This window comes from Geotrypetes seraphini, chromosome 1 (genome assembly GCF_902459505.1).
Source record: "Geotrypetes seraphini chromosome 1, aGeoSer1.1, whole genome shotgun sequence".
NCBI lineage: Eukaryota > Metazoa > Chordata > Amphibia > Gymnophiona > Dermophiidae > Geotrypetes > Geotrypetes seraphini.
In genome coordinates this window covers 456,779,601-456,799,271 of record NC_047084.1, presented here as the reverse complement: position 1 = coordinate 456,799,271, position 19,671 = coordinate 456,779,601, and the positions used below count along the sequence as shown (strand labels likewise).

The 19,671-nt window shown below is 43.5% G+C and overlaps 1 protein-coding gene across 1 annotated transcript in view; it reads left to right on the top strand.

The window, feature by feature from the left end:
- Window positions 1–14,740, top strand: part of PLP2 (proteolipid protein 2) — a 55,981-nt gene extending 41,241 nt beyond the window's left edge. The window contains exons 2-5 of the mRNA XM_033922138.1: window positions 4,525–4,680; window positions 4,974–5,069; window positions 12,760–12,850; window positions 13,748–14,740. Coding sequence (XP_033778029.1) covers window positions 4,525–4,680; window positions 4,974–5,069; window positions 12,760–12,850; window positions 13,748–13,767 — 363 coding nt within the window. The 3' untranslated portion in view covers window positions 13,768–14,740. The remainder of the gene's footprint in view (window positions 1–4,524; window positions 4,681–4,973; window positions 5,070–12,759; window positions 12,851–13,747) is intronic.
- Window positions 14,741–19,671: the final 4,931 nt, after the last annotated feature.

Genomic DNA, 19,671 nt, shown 5'->3' with positions numbered 1-19,671 from the left:
CTGCTGGCGTGGGACCTTGGGCATCCTGTATATTCAAGGACTGATGAGTCCTGTCCTCTCTGAAACCGGAGGTTTAAAAGGGGGTGAGATTTGGTAGGTCTTCAGTATGAGCAGATGCTCAAGGCCCTGATGTGCTGACTACTCACTGGTATTACCCTGGATGGGTTAGAGAAAGGAAGCCACTGAGAGAGAATGGGAAGCACAGAGCTCTTCTTTTGGGAGTGGGAGAGGACATAAGAATGTAGCGCACCTCAGGGTGGGAAGGAGAAAGGCATTGGATACCTTGGAGGGGAGATAACAGAAATGGAGGTGCTGGACGTTGTGTATAGGGAAGCAGGTAATGGAAGAGGCTGTGGGGGTGGGGGAAGAACTTTTAAGCCACTCACTGGTGGGGGAGGGGAGGAGGAGCAGGGCCAAAGATTCACTTGAGGTGTCGGCCTTGGGCTGGCCTTGGAGTCTTGATGCTGTATCTGGCAGACATATGAGAAATAACATGTAGACTAGAAGCTGTTACATGGGAGGCCCAGAGCTGCTGAGCGACTTGGTTCTGGGTAGTGCTGCCCAATTCAGGGAAATATTTTTCAATTTGATTCAGCCTATTGAATCAATTAAAAACATAAGAATTGCCACTGCTTGGTCAGACCAGTGGTCCGTCTTGCCCAGCAGTCCGCTCCCGCGGTGGCCTTTACGTCAAAGACTAGTGCCCTAATTGAGTCTAGCCTTACCTGCATACGTTTTGGTTCAGCAGGAACTTGTCTAACTTTGTCTTGAATCCCTGGAGGGTGTTTTCCACTATAACAGCCTCCGGAAGAGCGTTCCAGATTTCTACCACTCTCTGGGTGAAGAAGAACTTCCTTACGTTTGCATGGAATCAATCCCCTTTTAACTTTAAAGCAGGGGTGTCAAAGTCCCTCCCTCGAGGGCCGCAATCCAGTCAGATTTTCAGGATTTCCCCAATGAATATGCATGAAATCTATTTGCATGCACTGCTTTCATTGTATGCTAATAGATCTCATATGTATTCATTGGGGAAATCCTGAAAACCCAACTGGATTGCGGCCCTCGAGGAGGGACTTTGACATCCCTGCTTTAGAGAGTGCCCTCTCGTTCTCTCTACCTTGGAGAGGGTGAACAATCTGTCTTTATCTACTAAGTCTATTCCCTTCATTATCTTGAATGTTTTGATCATGTCCCCTCTGTCTCCTCTTTTCAAGGGAGAAGAGGCCCAGTTTCTCTAATCTCGCACTGTATGGCACTCTAATCTGCACTCCTCCAGCCCCCTTAACCATTTTAGTCGCTCTTCTCTGGACCTTTTCAAGTAGTACAATGTCCTTTTTCGATTTGCTTTTCCTACCTAATTGGGGGTTTTGGGGTTTTTTTCAACTGTCCTGGCAGGTTTATTTTGTAGCCACCCCACCCCCTATGCCCTCTTCTGCCCATATGCTGGCGTTGTGGTATAAACAAAACAAACAGGACCTCTGTTAGGTCCTAGCTCAGGCTCGCTGTCTAGCACCAGCTCTGGCAGGATACACATTTCAAATCTGACATATTGTAATCACAAAACCAGAAAATAAAATTATTTTTTCTACCTTTTGTTGTCTGGTCATTATTCAAATCATGTTGGTCCCAGGCTCTGGTTACTGTCTCCTGTTAACTCGCTTGCCAGGGTCTCCTGCCCATTTGACGTTTTCTTCTTTCTCCGTGCTTATCAATCATCTTCCATTTCTGTCCTCCCCTTCCATTTCCCTTCCCTCTCCCAGAAGTCTGGCATCTTTCCTTTTTTGTGTCTCCATTAGAAAATGACATGGTAACAAAATTCATCACCGTTTCTGTCCCTGCGGATAACCGCGGGAAACCATTCTTTAGTGTCTATCTCAACCTCAGTCCTTCTACACCAGCATTCTTCAATGCAAGGCTTGAGGGTCAGTGGTTGTGCCCATTCATATTCTGATTCTTCCCTCTCTCGTTAAAGAATGACATGTAGATATTTTCCTGCAGTTATCCGCGAGGATGGGAAGAATTTTGTCACCATGTCATTCTCTGGTCTCCAATCCCCCGCAGTCCAGCATTTCTCTAATGACCATTCCCTCCCCCCTTGCGTTCCTCTCCTCCATGAGATCTGATAAGGCAGTACACTTTTGTTCTTCAGGTCAATGACAGCGTGGGTGACGCTTTCTCTCTGCTACTGCTTTGCGCCTAAATAGGACCAGGAAGCAGTAGCAGAGGGAAAGCTTCCAGCTGTGGAAGGCAGTGTGTTTATTTCACTCACGCTGCCTGAAGAATGAAAGAGCGGCTGCAGCGATGGATCCAACCATCCCGAAATCCACCATCTCTCCTTTTCTTAACTACCCTTTTCATCCAGCATTTCTCCCTCCTTCCCCACCACTCCAGAATCCAGCATCTCTCCTTATTCTCTTCCCAACTACCCTCCTATCCAGTATCTCTATTGCCCCTCCCTCCATCCCATTGTTCACCATCTCTCTCCTCTGTTTTCAGACCCATTATTTCTTCCCTTTCACCTTCCTCCCACCCTCAGAACGGCAAATGACCCTCTCTTTGGATCCTTTCCCTCCCTCCATGTACTTCTAATAGCTACACCAGGGGTCCCCCTGAAAGCTGGCAAGTTTCCCCCTTCTCTTCACCGCTGTCCCCTGGCCTCTCAGTCTCACTTTAAAACTAATTAAGGCCTGCAGAGAATCGCCGGCGCTTTAGCGATTTTGACATGTTTGCAGCCTCTGCCACATGTTCCCTCTACTGCAGTCCCGCCCCTCCTCTGATGTGACGTACTGTTCTGGTCTGGGATGGACCACAGCAGAGGGAACGTGCAGCATAGGCTGACGGCAGCCTGCTAGAATTGTTACAGCTCCGGCAATCCTCTGCAGGCTGTAATTAGTTTTTAAAGTGAGGCCAGGGGAATGACGGTATAGAGAAAGGGAAAACATGTTGGACTTCGGGGAGCCCCCTAAAGCCTCAGGGTTGAGGGCAATGTGTCGTGAGAAGTCCCCAAAATATTGAGGGTGCTGGGGCACCCACAGCGCTGGTGCCTATGCTTCTATGTAGCACTTCCCGACCGAACTCCTCCCTCCCCTCCCCCCACCCCTCACCGTGAGCTCTGACATCGGGCCTTCTAAAGCAGGAGCACAGCGGCAGTAGATGGCCAGCAAGAGACAGCACTTAGGACAGGCTTTTCGCTGCCAGAGCGCAGCCATTCCTGCTTTAGGAGGCCGGAAGTTATGCAGCGAGGAGGGTTGGTTACTGAATCGGTAAGCCCTATTTTTTTTTTTTTAAAGAAAACAAATTGATTTGAATCGGGCAAGTTTTAGGCCAGCCCTGGATATTTGTCGGCTCCAACCTGCTTTATTATAGGACTTTTAATTGCATTCATTTCAAATGATAGCACAGGACATTATGGCAAGTTCAAAAGACAATACAAACTAAAAGCCGCCTTCTTTGAACTGGGTCACTCGGCATTTTAACAAGCCCTCTCCACTGCTTCCCAGCTCTGCCAATGTGGAATACCAGGAATGAGAACAGGTAGAGGGACACAGATGTAGACCTCCTATTGAAAGGGCACACTGGCTTCTAACTGCTTGTTCCCCTAACGCAGAAAACTGCTCTTTAGGGCACGGGCATGCTCCCCGAATTCCTATATCAAGTGTTTAAAAGTTGGCTATCCTAGCTGCCAGTATTAGCTTTCCAGCAAGAAAACTCTTCTGTGGTTTTTTTTTTAGGCCACAGACAGCTCTCTTTTCCTGGAGGGCCAGTGCTGAAAACTCCTCAATCTCTTCCCTCAACGGAGCCTTTTCAAGCTGCCCCTTCTAGGTCCTCTTGTTTCTTTAAGAGGTGGCTCAGTGCTTGCTGTGTGTATTGCTGTTGCTATGATAACCGAGGGATAGCTCAGGCCTGCTCCTTACAAACTCCTGCCAATACAGGGCTGCTTTGTCAACCACTACCCAAACCTGGTATTTATAGCATGCTGCTGTCTGCCAGATGTGCTTTCTGCGGCTTCCTTTGTGCCCAAGGACCTGCCCACTTGTGGCGAAAGCAGCAGGCTTACACATTGCCTGCCCTGTTACTTTGATCATGTTGTAACACAACCCCCTCTAGGTTCAGTCACAGCGGCTGTCTGTGGGAACTGTGGTTTCAATTTTTCTTTTTTCTTCTTAATTTTATCAAAATATAATAAATAGAACAATAAGGACAATAATTATAAAACGCACACTAAAAACTAAAGTAAAGCTTAGTGTTACAACAGATTTGAATATCCCAGCAAGGACAAAAACACTGACCACATAAACCAGTATTTATAAGTTGAAAACTGTTGTAACAAAACAACAAACCATCTCACATTCTTAATATCGATAACTATCCCCTACACAACCCACCCTCTTCCCCCCACCCCAAAAAAAAATTGCAGCTTTGATTTCTGTGGAGATACTGTGGAATATGGGCACTGTGGGTAAAGATGTGCAGGAAATGAAATATACACATATACACTACCTTCTTCTCCCTCCTTCCTCATAGGTCCTCTGTATAATTGTCCTGATCTGTTATGCTGCCTCCCGTGATCCTGGGTACCTCGCGCTGGCCATCTGTGAAATGATCTTCGCCATCATCATCTTCATCATCTTCATGCGTCAGCTTAACAAGGACTTAAGTTTCATTCACTGGCCCTGGACAGTAAGTACTCGGTGGGCTGTAGAGAGGGTTTTTATTGCCAGCTCACCTAAAGCTAACCAAATAGGCTGCTCCAGGCCTGGCTTTAGCCTTTTCCTTGCGTAGCATTAGACCGGATAAGGGAAATAAGTGGAACAGTCAAAAGTATAGCTTCCTGCATTTAGCAGAGCAAAACCAGGCCTGTTTTAGTCTTTTCAGGCGAGCTGCCAATCTTAATTTGGGGAAATGTATGTACAGTACATATGTAATCACACTGTGCTCGTGCAAATAAATTCTCCCTCTTCTCTTTGACATAGGACTTCCTTAGAGCAGCTATTGGATCTCTGCTGTTCCTCATCACCTCATTGATAGTGGTAATCAGGGGACGAGATGGTGCTGGCATTGCTGCAGGGGTGAGTAATTGGAGGAAAGGGCCAGGATGTGATTAGAGCACCTAACTAGAGGGAAGTAGGGAGCCCTATCCCAGCACTGGGCATCTCCAGTCTTAACACACCATGCAAAGACCTCTCTTTAAAGAGTGTGGAGGTGTACCTGTGAAAGATCTGAATTGCAGGTCAAGCCAGCTGGGCAGGGGTTGTCTCCTATGTTCCCTCTAAACTGAGCACGTGAAAAATTGCTCATACATTTTAAGAGTGTTGCTCACAGATTTTACATGGTCTCTTGCAAAAATATTTGCAAATTTGGAAAAGGTGATGGTTTTTAGAACTTTTTGCTCATACAAAAAATTTTTAGAACTTGTCGCTCATATGAGAGAAAAATTTGCATTCACCTGATCAATGCTTAGAGGGAGTATTGTGTCTCTGGCATTTCCCCAGACACAGAGAAACACAAATATGACAATAGATAAGAATGCAGTAGAAAGCAAACCTAAATACTGCTAATAACCAGCAATACACATCAGTGTAGTTAGCCCAACAAATTTGAAGGACTATGGCCTCAGAATCGGAGCTTACGCACAGCAGTGTCAATCACAAACTGAGGATGATCTGCGTAGTGAAATCGCTCCTGCTCCAATCATTGGCCAACACGCATTAATTTTTTTAGAAAATTTTTTCAAAAGCATTTAAATGAAGCTATAAATACAACCTCTACAGGGTTACATTGTGTAAGTGCAAGCCAGGATATGAAAAACATAGACCAGAAAAAAGACTTAGCTTTGTAGCTGACTTGTCTTTACAGGAAAATACAGTCACTAGTGTTTGTTTGCCGACGCGGCCAGCGTTTCGCGGGAATTTTATAATAAAGACCATCCGCTGCGTCAGGGCCACCAGGACATTCAAAAATCAAGGCTCACTCAAATCAAATTTATGACCGAGTGCAGTAATTGAGCCTTGATTTTTGAATGTCCTGGTGGCCCTGACGCAGCGGATGGTCTTTATTATAAAATTCCCGCGAAACGCTGGCCGCGTCGGCAAACAAACACTAGTGACTGTATTTTCCTGTAAAGACAAGTCAGCTACAAAGCTAAGTCTTTTTTCTGGTCTATGTTTTTCATATCCTGGCTTGCACTTACACAATGTAACCCTGTAGAGGTTGTATTTATAGCTTCATTTAAATGCTTTTGAAAAAATTTTCTAAAAAAATTAATGCGTGTTGGCCAATGATTGGAGCAGGAGCGATTTCACTACGCAGATCATCCTCAGTTTGTGATTGACATTGCTGTGCGTAGGCTCTGATTCTGAGGCCATAGTCCTTTAAATTTGTTGGGCTAACTACACTGATGTGTATTGCTGGTTATTAGCAGTATTTAGGTTTGCTTTCTATTATATTTTTATATACTGCTGGGGTGATTAGTTTTAGGTTATACAATAGATAAGAATGCTCCAGTTTGCCCATTCATACCGCCTATTCAGGCTCTTTTTTTTTTTTCCTTTACTTTTTAAATAAGTACATAAATGTCACCATATTGGGACAGACCGAAGGGCTAGCAAGTCCAATATCTTGTTTCCAACAGTGACCAGTCCTTCTCACAAGTACCTGGTAAGATCCCATAACAATAAAACAGATTTTGTGCTGCTTATCCTAGAAATAAGCAGTGGATTTTCCCAAGTCCTTCTTAAAAATGGTTATGTAGAAACTAGTCCAAAGCCTTTTTTAAACCCTGCTAAGCTAACTGTTTCTTACCTCATTCTCTGGTGACGAATTCCAGAGTTTAATTACAATATTACACAGGGTCCTATATACAGGGTCTTATATACTTCAATTCTCTGCAAGGAATCTATGTGGTTTACAATAAGAATTGGATTAAGATTTGGAAGTTACATTACTGGAGTGAGAGGTGGTTTAGGGAGGAAGGGATGAAGATAATAGAGTGGTTATAGGGAGAAGAGGTATATCTTAAGTTTCTTACTGAAGTCAAGGTATGTGATGGGTTATCTTGGTTATATTGGTAATTTGTTCCAAATGTGAGGAGCTTGGTATTCGAAGGTAGCCTCAAACATCTCCTGCTATATTTTTTGAGGTAATGGAAGGGGTAGTTTGACGCATTGTGTTGCACATGAATTGAAGAAGGAATGTGGGACTTTGATATCAGATGTTAGTCCCTCTGAGTTTTCTCTATAGATTGCTTTGTGAACCAAGTGGGCAATCTTTAAATGGATTCTCTTGTTTATCAGTAGCCAGTGCAGTTGTTCTAATAATGGACTTGCCCTTTCGTATCGGTTCTTTTTGAGAATAAGCTTTGCAGGCATGTTTTGTAGTAGTTGGAGTCTCTTGCGCTTTTTTTCTGTAATGCCGCCGTATAATAAGTTGCAATAGTCCAGGTGGGGATATTAAGACAGATTGTGCTATGACACTTTCATATTTTACTGTAAGACATAACGTATTCCATCAATTAATATAATTCACCTTAGATAGGTCTTTCCAACAATGTAAGATATTTTTAAGGGCCAAAAATAGCAAGACATTAAGCAGTCTCCCATTACAATCAGGCAACGTGTGCAGTAGGCCATAATGACCCAGTATGATAATGTGCAAACTTAAGGGCAAGATTGTAGAAATGGTTTCCCAGATTTTGCTCCAATAGACTGATAATGTGAACAGTCATAGATCATATGAGTTAGCGCACTGTTCTTCAACCGCCGGTCCACGGACTGGTGCCGGTCCGCAGGAAATTTCTGCCAGTCTGCGCAGGGCTGGCGAGATCGACGAGATATTTTCAGCTGGGCTGGAGAAATCATGGGGAGCCTCCGACAGTGGCTTTCTCCCCTCTCTGCAGCTCTCCTTACTTACCAGCGCAGCGATTCACAAAGGCAGCCTTGGGGCTTTTGCTGAGTCACGGCTGACTCTGATGATGCAACTTCCTCTTTCCTCAGAGGCGGCGTGACCCAACAAAGGACCCGAGGCTGCCTTCCTGAATCACTGCGTTGCCAAGTAAGGAGAGCTGCTGGGAGGGGAGAAAGCCACTGTTGGAGGCTGGGAAGCTGCTGGGCAAGGGAAAAAAAGGGACAGCTGCTACTGGACCAGGAGAGGGAGAAGGAGAGATGCTGCTGGGAGGGGAGGAGGGAAAGGAGTCTGGGAAGCTTCTGGACAAGGGAAAAAAAGGGACAGCTGCTACTGGACCTGGAGGGACGGAGAAGGAGAGATGCTGCTGGGAGGAGAGGAAGGGAAGAGAGTTACTGCTGGACAGGAGGAGGAGAGAAGAGAGAAGGGAGAAGGAAAAAAGGAAGGAAACAGCTGGCAGGGAGATTAGAGGAGGGGAAGGGGAGAGACAGGCATGAGAAAGTAGAGAGATTGATGATGGGAAGGGGTCAGCAGAGAGGGACAACGATGGTAGATCTGGTGTAGGAGAGATTAAAAAATGAAGAGAGCAGTGAAGCTGGAATGAATCATGTAAAAAGGAGAGAGGGGGCACAGGCTGGATGGAAAGGGGAGAGGGGCCTAGAAAGAAGACAGATACCGTAAGGAAGGGGGAGAGGGCATATAGTGGATGGAAGGGGCAGATGCTGGATTGAAGAGACAGAGAGGGCAGACGCTGGAAGGAAGAGAGTGAAAAGAAGATGAAAGCAGAAACCAGAGATGACAAAAGGTAGAAAAAAATAATTTTATTTCTATTTTGTGATTAGAATATATCAGATTTGAAATATATATCCTGCTAGATCTGGTGTTAGACATAACTGGGGCCTGCAAAGCCTAGGCAGTGCTTCTTTAGCTTCCAGCTGGCTTAGGGCGCTCTCTGACCAGGGGGCAATTGCCCTAGTTGCACTCCCCTAACACTATTCCTGTCATGTGTGACTGCAGTATTCTGTTAGCATGATATTTCTGTGTAGCATGGCTTATTCAGTTTTCTTGATAGTAGGTATGTGAAGAGGAGGGGAGACAGGGGTTTTGTTGATCCTTGCTCTGTATTATTTGTATTTATAAAATGACAATTGTACAGAATATTGTTTCTTTTTATACTTTAATAAAATACATTCAATATAAAATCATAACTGAGGCTTGTGCAGATGGGATCAGATGATTTGTGGGGACCAAGCTTGCAGAGATGGGGCGGAAACGGGGTTTTTAAATTTTAGTCCTAGAAGTTTACCGGTCCACAAAATAATGCTTTTATTTCTGCCGGTCCATGGGTGTAAAAAGGTTGAAAAACACTGAGTTAGCATGCCTTCCTGTGAGTTACAAGACTAACACATGGTAGAGAGTCCATTTGAAATCTTAGCTACCTTAATTGGAGTCCAGGGTGCTCTATGCATAAGGAAGAACAGAGATTGAAGAACACCAGCAGAGCGAGAAGATCTAAACATATTTTTCCAAACTTCTTGCCATGTCTCTTCCTCAGGCGAAAGTCCCAAATCTCCATGCCAAGCGTTCCATCATGCTCGTTAATGAAGAAGTTGATGACCTTCTCATAAGGTCATACCATCTGGAGGCAACTCCTTTTTTATTAGTATTGATTAATGAAATGTAAGAAAGTAATTCTGGGATATTCTTTAATTGCCGTTCATTAGGAAAAAGAGCATTCAAGCAGTGTCTCAATTGTATCCAATGATATTGCTGATGGAGCAGCAAGTTATAACAAGTTTGTAATTCCTCAAAGGACATCCATTGAGAGTTCTTTGTTTGGAGAGTCCAGATACCACAATTCTGGCACAATATCCAGTTGAGATTCATGCCATTTAATTTCCATCAAGTTATCGTAAGCCTTGAGTACTACATGAGTGGGTTTTTTTATGTTTAGGGTGTAGTGGGATGGAAAGTGTAAAAGCGAGGTGAGTATTTCCATATACACTTTTTCCAATTGCAACCAAGCTCTAGTTTTGTGCTCAGTAGTGAATTATAATCTCCGAACCATAATGTTTTTGTTTTGGATTTTATTTTTTATTGTATTTTTTTCTCTTTTAAAATTTTAGTATTGAAAACCATCTAGGTAACCTTTGATAAGACGGTATATAAAGTATGAAATAAACTTGGAAACTTGGATCCATGTACTTGAGTGAAGAAACTTTATTGATTTGTTTTAAATTTATTGCTTAGTAGCTTCATTGTGTACCCCTTAGTCCATGTATTTTTGGAAAAGAGTAAAAAAGCAATTCATGTGTACCTGTTCCAGTCAAAATCTACCCTCTCTTCAGTCCTTCACCTATATTTCACTTACCTATCAACTGTGCCTCTCCTCCTTTCACCCTCTAGCTCTCCTGTCTCATTCCTTTCTTGACCTCTTATTCTGTCATTTTTCAATCACTTCCTGTTACTATACTTCTACTCTCTGCACCTACCATCCTCCTTTCACCCCTCTGAGAACCCTCTTGGTCTCTCCCAGATGGTTCCACCAGGCCAACAGCACTGTCTTTCTCCACCCACACTTGGTAGTCCAGCAGCTCCCTGTCCCTTTCTCCCCACTCCTGTGGTCCACCTTTTCCTTGTCTCCTCTCTCCCACCTTCTACAAAGTGCAGCTTCAGTGTTCAGGAGGGCAATAGCTCAGACGGAAAGCGGTAGGAGAAATGTGTTGTGTGGGTTGCAAACTATTCACCAGAACTGAAAGCCTGCTAAGTACAGTTTACTACTTACACAAACTTGAAGGAACAAGATTTCGGGATTTGTGTAGTCTCATATCCCCCTCTCCCTTGTGCTGAGGTGCAGTATCTCTCTCTTATTCTCGCTCCTCTTTCTCCAGTGGTCTGACAGCTTTTCCCAGTCCTCATGGTCTGGTTTTTATTTAGTAATTGATTGTTTTATTTATTGGGATTTATTAACTGCATTTATGAAGAGATTCAGCCAAAGTGGTGTACAGGAAGTACAATTCAACATAAAACTTGCAATTTTGTTAACAGCATAACAGTAGTAAAAAGACCAAACATAAATACAAAACTCCAAAATCAGCAAATTGAAACTTAATAAGACTACCATGAAATGGTTTTAAAAAAATGTACTTAACAGCACTGAAATCCAAATAAGAGAGAATACGTATGAAACGCTAGACTGTGGGGGGTGGAAACCGGGGAGAAAGGGACATATCCCCTTCCCCGCAGCTCCCACCCTCATGGTTTGGCATCTCTCCTGTGCCCCTCCCTTGCACTGGCCCATCACCTTTTTCTCTGCTTCCATTCTCCTCTGTGTGTCCAGCACCTTTTCCTTCCCCTCCCCCTGTGAAACCCCCACAGCACCCCAATCCACCAAATCTGGAACTCCTTCGCCAGTGTCAGCAATGGTAACACAGTGCCTGGGTCAACCCAAATCCTTCACTCTGCAGCATCCCATCTACAGGTAAACGGGAAGTTTCGTCGGTGGTTGGGACACTATAGAAGGAAGGATTTGGATCATCCCAGGCACTGTTTCTGTTGCCGGCACTGGAAGGAACTCATGTTTGGTGGACAGGCATCACTGAGGGAGGATGAGGAAGAGGTGATGGATGTGTGGGAGCAGGGGAGGGAAGGGTGAGTGAAGTGCTAGATCTGTGGCAAGAGAGAAAAGGGAAAGGAAAAGCCTGTTGCATCATAAAAACAATACCAAAAAACCCCCTGCAGTGTGCTGGCCTTCTACACACACCAGTTGTGAACTGTTGCTCTACACCAGGGGTAGGCAATTCCGGTCCTCGAGAGCCAGAGCCAGATCAGGTTTTCAGGATAGCCACAATAAATATGCATGAGATAGATTTGCATTTCGAGGAGGTAGTGCATGCAAATCCATCTCTTACATATTCATTGTGGATATCCTGAAAACCTGACCTGGCTCTCAAGGACTGGAATTGCCTACCCCTGCTCTACACTGATAGGGTAAGCCCTAAAACAGAAGCCTTAAATACTAAACTAGTTTAAATATAAAAGCTGTTGGAAAGTGTATTTCCTAAGCTGTTCCATAGGTATTTTCTCTGATCCTAGAGCAGAGATAGGCAATTCCGGTCCTCGAGCACCGGAGCCATGTCAGGTTTTCAGGAGATCCACAATGAATATGTATGAGATGGATTTGCATGCACTGCCTCCTTGAGATGCAAATCTATCTCATGCATATTTATTGTGGATATCCTGAAAACCTGACCTGGCTCTGGCTCTCGAGGACTGGAATTGCCTACCCCTGTCCTAGAGAATCTAAGCTCTTTTGTGTTGTTTTTTTTAAGTAACTTGTCCAGGGTTACAAAGAGCATCAGCAGGATTTGAACGCTAGTTTCCCTCATTCTCCATTCTCGGCTCACTGCTTTAAGCAGAAGGCTATTCCTCTACTCCCAATTTCTCAAAGATCTGCACTTGGGTGCATGCCTCACTGGCTCTGTGTTGATAGGATGGTTGAAGAGCTTAGGAAGAGCAAACCATGCTATCTGTATGTTCTACTACAGGGCTGCCCAAGTCCGGTCCTTGAGATCTACTGGCAGGCCAGGTTTTCAGGATATCCACAGTGAACATGCATGAAAGAGATTTGCATACCAAGAAGGCAGTGCAGGCAAATCTCTCTCATGCATAGTCATTGCAGATATCCAGAAAACCTGGCCTGCCAGTAGATCTCGGATTCCGGACTTGGGCAGCCCTGTTCTACTATATACTATGTATGTTAACCTGTAACCTATTCTGAGCTCATTGGGGAGGACGGGGTATAAAAACGAATTAAATAAATAGTCACAGCCTGTTGCTTTTGCTTTGTTCCCTGTTTAGGTCTTCGGGATACTGACAGGAATTCTCTTTGCTTATGATGCATACACCACCATTCCAGCTCTCAGGTCAAAACATACCCAGGCTGCTACTGGTAGGCAGAATTTAACACAGAGGGGCAGAGACTTGTGGGGAAGGTCGTACAGATTAGCGAATGACACGGGGACAACTTTATCCCCATCCCCGCAGGAACTCAGTTTCCCCTGTCCCTGCCCCCTTCCTGTGTAAGCTCTGCCTTAACTGCACAAGCCTCGGATACCTGACTTTAAAATGTTTGAGGCTTGTGCAAATGAGGATGGCGCGTGCAAGGACAGGGAAAGAACTCGCGGGGTCGGAATGAAAAAATGAGTTCGCGTGGGGAACGGGAAAAGTTTATCCCCAGTATCATTCTCTAATACAGATACAAGAAATGAAAGGACACTACAACCAGCATGGTTCATAGACAACTCGGCGAAAGACAAAGGCGCGCGCCAACAACTGAGCGCAAGACAGAGGCGCGCGCCGAAGAAAATTACAGTTTTTAGGGGCTCCGACGGGTTTTGTTGGGGAGCCCCCCCAGTTTACTTAATAGAGATCGCGTCGGCGTTGTGGGAGGTTTGGGGGGTTGTAACCCTCCACATTTTACTGTAAACTTAACTTTTTCCCTAAAAACAGGGAAAAAGTGAAGTTTTCAGTAAAATGTGGGGGGTTACATCCCCCCACACCCACCACAATGCGGCGCGATCTCTATTAAGTAAACTGGGGGGCTCCCCAACAAAACCCCCCGTCGGAGCCGTAAAAACAGTAATTTTCTGTGGCGCGCACCTCCACGCTGCGCTCAATTGTCTCCGCGCTCCTTTGTCCCGGCGCGCTTTTGACCTGACACCAACCAGCATTGATCAGAGGGAGGGGGCGGGATAAGAGATGCTGGCAGTGCCACAGCAGATAAGTCCCAGGGGAGAGGGAAAAGTATGCCTCCCTGCCCTGCTCTAATTAGTGTGTTCCCTTTCAGAACCTTCTGATGGAGTGTAAGCGATGAGCGACTGAGGAAAACCAGAACCCGCCGGAATGCAGGAGTTGATGGGGGAACATGAGGCATAAACTTCTGCTACAAGCTCTGTACATAATGGGGAATCCAGTGCCAGGCAGTGAAGAATCGCTCTGTTGCTGTACGTGCTGGCTCCCTCCCTCCCTTTTTGCGCTTTACCCCCACTCATCTTAACTGAGAAAACCACCGATTGAACACAGGACTCTCTCTCTCTCTCTCATTCGCAGGGTAATAATTCAGTGCTCAGATAGGAAAGTCTGCTGGAGCAAGGAGGACACAGGACCTGAAAGATGCATGTTAGGACTCGGATCCTTTTTTTTTTTTTTTTTTTAATAGCAAAAGCCTTGGAGGAGTGTGCCAGAGTGAACTAACCTCCAGAGCAAGGAGGCTGAAAAGGATGACTGTACTCCAGAGAAGCATGCATGCAGGCAGATGAGAGAGAGAGACATAGGCCAAGGGGTGCATGTAACAATGTACTGCTATGCGTGTGTGTTTTGAGGCACACAAGGGTCCTAGGTGGCTCCTCAGTTGTGTTTATACTGCCAGAGCACAGGTTTTATTCACTTGTCACGTGGAAGACTCGGAAGTTAAAGGTGCAAACACCTTCATCTGCTCCTGGGGTGAGGGATTCTTCATAGAAACTTAGCATAAGGTCGCTAGCGACAGATCAGGATGGCATAGTTCACCTGGTCTGTTGCATTTCATTCCAGGTGGTAATTTGGCAACTAGGGATCTACTGTGCTTATCTCCTGCTTTCTTCATTCTGTTGCTGTTTTAGTCTCCACCACCTGTGCAGACTTGAAATGTGTTTGTGTTTGTGTTGCGTTAGGGTGGGGAGTACAGTGACGTTGGTGCCAAATGTGGTGCTGTAACCGGTTCCAGCCCTTGTGCCGAGGGATCAGATTCTGGTTTGTAGTTGGAATCTTTGCTTCTTTTAATAAAAACTCAAATGCTGTTGCTGTTGCCCTGCTTGATTATTGGAAGGTGGGGGCTGAAGTACCATACATACACACACACACCAACCTGAACTTTAAACGGTGTCAGGTCAAAAGCGCGCCGGGACAAAGGCACGCCCAGACAATTGAGCGCAGCGCGGAGGTGCACTCCGCTCAAAATTAATGTTTTTAGGGCTCCACTTTACTTAATAGACATCGCGCCGCGTTGTGGGAGCGTTGTGGGGGGCGTGGGGGGTTGTAACCCCCCACATTTTACTGAAAACTTCACTTTTTCCATGTTTTTAGGGAAAAAGTTAAGTTTACAGTAAAATGTGGAGGGTTCCAACCCCCCATAATGCCGGCGCGATGTCTATTAAATAAAGTGGGGGGGGTTCCCCAACAAAACCCCCCATCGGAGCCCCTAAAAACAGTAATTTTGAGCAGCGCGTGCCTCCACGCTGCGCTCAATTGTCTGGGCGCGCCTTTGTCTTTCGCGCCGTTGTCTATGAACCACTTTAAACAAGACGTGCAAGGCCCCTGCTTCCTCCATATTTCCAAAACTAAGATAGTGGGGCAGGTTTAATCTTTTAGTGAACCCTAGGCAAAAATGGATGTTAAGAACATATGAATGGCTGTACTGGCACAGAGCAAAGATCCATCAGGCTCAATATCCCGTTTCCAACAGTGGCCAACCCAGGTCCTAAGTACCTAGCTAGATTCCCAAATAGCAAAACAGATTTTATGTTGCTTATCTTAGGAATAAGCAGTGGATTTCCCCAAGCCATCTCAATAATGGCCTATGGACTTCTCTTTTAGGAAATTATCCAAGCCTTTTTTAAACCTTGCTAAGCTAACTGATTTCACTACATTCTCCAGCAACGAATTCCATTGTGTGAAGAAATATATTTTTTCCGATCTGTTTTAAATCTACTACTTAGTAGCTTCATCGCATTCCCCCTAGTTCCAGTATTTTTGGAAAGAGTGAACAAGCGATTCATATCTACCCTTTCCACTCCACTCAGTATTTTATAGACCTCTATCATGTCACCCCCAGCCCCCACCGCCTTTTGAAATCCATATACAGTATATTTAAAAACTCGTGCAAATGCTCCTTTACTCCTGTGATGCTGATCACAGAGCAGGAAGTAGGTATGAAATACAGTTCACAGACAGCTCTTGCCAGCTGGAAGACGATGCATAATGGTTAGGGAGAACAGACAGCCCAAGGGTGTCTTCTTCTCTCTTCTCCCCTCCTCCTCCCACACACTCTGCTTTTTACCAGCAGCTGACTTACCAGGGCAAAAGTCCACTTTTTTAACTCCTAATTCCCACTCACTTGTAAAGTACCCGTGTCTGTTTTATCATTCCCTCTGTAAGTAATTTCCTAACCCCTATTTGTCTGGGGTTCTTTTTCCAAGTCTTTATTCATTTTAAAAGCCAACACAAAGTGCAACAGATTAACCAACAATTGATACAAACAAAGAAAAAACAACAACATTTATTACCATCAAATAATAAGATAAGTATTTATCTCCCCCACCCTTCCTGGATGTATATAACACTCTTTCAAAGGGTAATATTAATGATCAATTCGTACAAAATTTTGTTAATGGATCCCAAATTTCTTTGAATTTGTTATAGTGTCCCAATTGTAACGAGTTCATACGTTCAAACTTATAAATTTGACATAAGGTTTCCCACCAAAAATTATAATTTATTCTATCCCATTTTTTCCAGTTTTTCATAATTAGTTGCATACCAACTCCTGTCATGATAAGAAGTAACCTGTTCTTATTTGCATTTATTGGACTCTTGGGCATTAATAGTGTTCTGAACAATATTACGTCATATGATAATGACAATGAGACTTCCAATATCATATTAATTTGACCCCAAATAGACCTCCAAAATTTAAGTATCAAGGCACAATAGAACAATAGATTCCAGTGTCCCTATTTCCAGATGACAGTGCCAGCATCTATTAGATTTTGAACTATCTAATTTTTGCAACAAACAAGGGTCCAAAAAATTCTATATAACAGAAAAACCCAAGTTTGTCTCATAGATGCTGACGCCGTAAATCTGATCCTCTAAGTCCAAATTCATGGTCATTGAGTTGAAGAAAGCTGCTGCTTTGTCTCGATGCTCCAAATATCTTTTAGACTAGTTTTAGGTTTCTTATTCAGATATTAATTTATACCACTTGGCTGCCTGATGCCCTAGCATATCTGTCTGGAAGCATAGGCCTGGCAAGCTATACTGAGTTTTTAAATTTCGCCAATCAGGGAACCCCTTCTGAATGGCCTGCTTCAACTGCAACCACTTATATTCTTGAGACTTTATACTGTAATGCCAAATGATTGTTGCAGTAATGAAAAATCAAGCATTTTCCCATTTGATAACACATCATCATCTTTTTTTTTTTTTTTAAATATCTTTATTCATTTTTAAGCCATAAGTAAGTGCAACTTATAATACAATCATATTACACTATAAAAGCACTTAAATACAATTAAAATTGTAATCTATGACAAATATATATGTCACCCCATCATAATTATATTCAAAAAGCACACTCAAATTAAGAAATTAAAAATATGTTCCAACCCACCCTGGACGTGTAAGACCAAAGAGCAAAATCAACAATCACTCTAACACATCATCAACCAATGCTTCCAGAGGACCTTAGACTCGCCAATTTGAATCTAGGAGTTCAACCATAAGGACTGACATGTTGATTGATGAATTGGAATAGGTGTTAGGTTATTAATAAATTTTAATGTTTGTCATGTGGAGAATAAAATTCTATTGTCCTTATAAATCCTAGGTAACTTGATACTTAAAACATGACACAATCGCAATGGGGATAGGAGTTGCCATTCTAATATTAGCCAATCCGGAAGATGCTCCATGAGTTAAGGAAGGATCCAATACATACCCTGCCGCATAATAAAAGCTTGATGGTACCAATAGAAATTTACCCCACCCGCTGCAATTGGTTTTTGCAAAGATACTAAAGCTATTCCAGCATTACCCAGCCAAATAAATGTAGTGAGAATTCTGTTCAATTTTTTTATAAAAGGACCCTTGAAAATAAACCAGCAACATACTCATTTGGTAGCAAACTACAGGCAATATCATCATCTTGATGGTTTGGACTCTCCCCCCACCAGGAAAGAGGTAATGGGTTCCAATGCTCACATATTTCTTTGACTTTCAGCAATAAAGATTTTTCATTTACTGTCATTGTGTCTTCCAATGTTCTCTGAATCATAATATTACATTACATTATATTACATTAGGGACTTCTATTCCGCCTATACCTACCCAAATATTTTATGCCCTTTTCCTTTTACACCCTTTTCCTTTTACACCCTTTTACACAATGCATGTTTAACGGAAGAACCTTCAATTTATTCCTATTTATTTTGTATCCAGAATATTTGACAAATCTATCATTTCCAATAAATGCGGAATGGTAGAATCAGGATTCTTCAAATGAAGCAAAATATCATCTACATAAGCAGAGATCTTATATTCCCAACCTGCATAAGGATTCCCCTGTATCTCCCCTGCCTGTTGTATAGCCAACAACAAGGGTTCCAGAACAATATAAAAAAGCTAAGGAGATAAGGGACATCCTTGTCTAACTTCCCTCGCCAGACAAAATCTCTCTGAGAAAGTATTATTAATATATAATCTGGCAGAAGGGGAACTATACAAGGTTTGAATCATTTGTATAAATCCAGATCCTATACCAAACCAATCCATCGCTTGGTACATGAAAGTCCATTCTACATGGTCAAAGGCCTTCTCTGCATCCAAAGAGACAGAGAATGCCAATCTGGTGTTATTTGAGGAATGTCTTTGAGCAATGAAACCCATCTGGTGCATACCAATCAATCTTAGAGCCAATAATTTAGCCAAAAGTTTTCCATCCACATTAATTAAAGAAATAGGACTGTAATTTGACACCAACATGGGATCTTTATTTGGCTTCGGCAAAACAATGATTAAAGATTCAGCCATAGTACCTAATATCTGACCCTTCATCAGTGTGATTGTCTAGTTTTTAATTAGATTGTAAGATGTATTCAGCAGGGATTATTATCTCTTACACATTTTATGTTTATTAAAATTTCATATATCACCATAGCATACAACTGTTCATAGTGGTTTACAATAAAATACAGCATAGAAAAGAACTCCATCAATATATAGAAATAGATCTATCTAAAATCTACACAATCATTGGGTACAATTTTATGTTACTGTGTTTTTTGTTTTTGTTTTTTGCAAATCACTCCGTGTTCGTCTCCCTGTACTTCAGTAAATGTGATCATTCTGCAGGATACCTTGTCTGGATGCTAAATTAAACAAATATGTCTTCAAAAGTTTCTTAAAAGACTTAAGCCTAGATTCACTATACTTATAGTGATCCAATCTGTGGCTGGGTCACCAACCCTCCTCCTGCAAATGGGGGTGATCAGAGGCGTGCCCCACAATGACTGCACGGATCGCTACTGAGTGATCCAGACGCATGCGCAGAACATCTTTGCCTGTAGATGGTCTGCGCATGTCCGTGGAGCAGAAAGAGTGGGAGGGTCCGCCTCTGGCACGGATAAGGGAGAAAGAGAAGGATATTCGTCCTCATCCGGTGCTCATTGGTAAGAATTTCCCTGGGGTGGGAAGAGGAGTAAAATTTGTCCTGCACACAATGGGGCTGAAGGTTGGGGTGGAGGGTGGGGGATGTAACTTGCCTTTTGCATTAATTTTTTGCAATTTTGGGGCTTTTACTTGTGAGCCTTTGATTTTAACCCATGGGTTTAAAGCGGGGCTCCACTGCGGCATGTTCTGGAACAGAACAGAACACGCCATAGTGCAGCCTTGCTTTAAACCCATGGGTTAAAACCTCACACTGCAGAGAAGGGCGATCCCCGCCGGCGGCAGCCT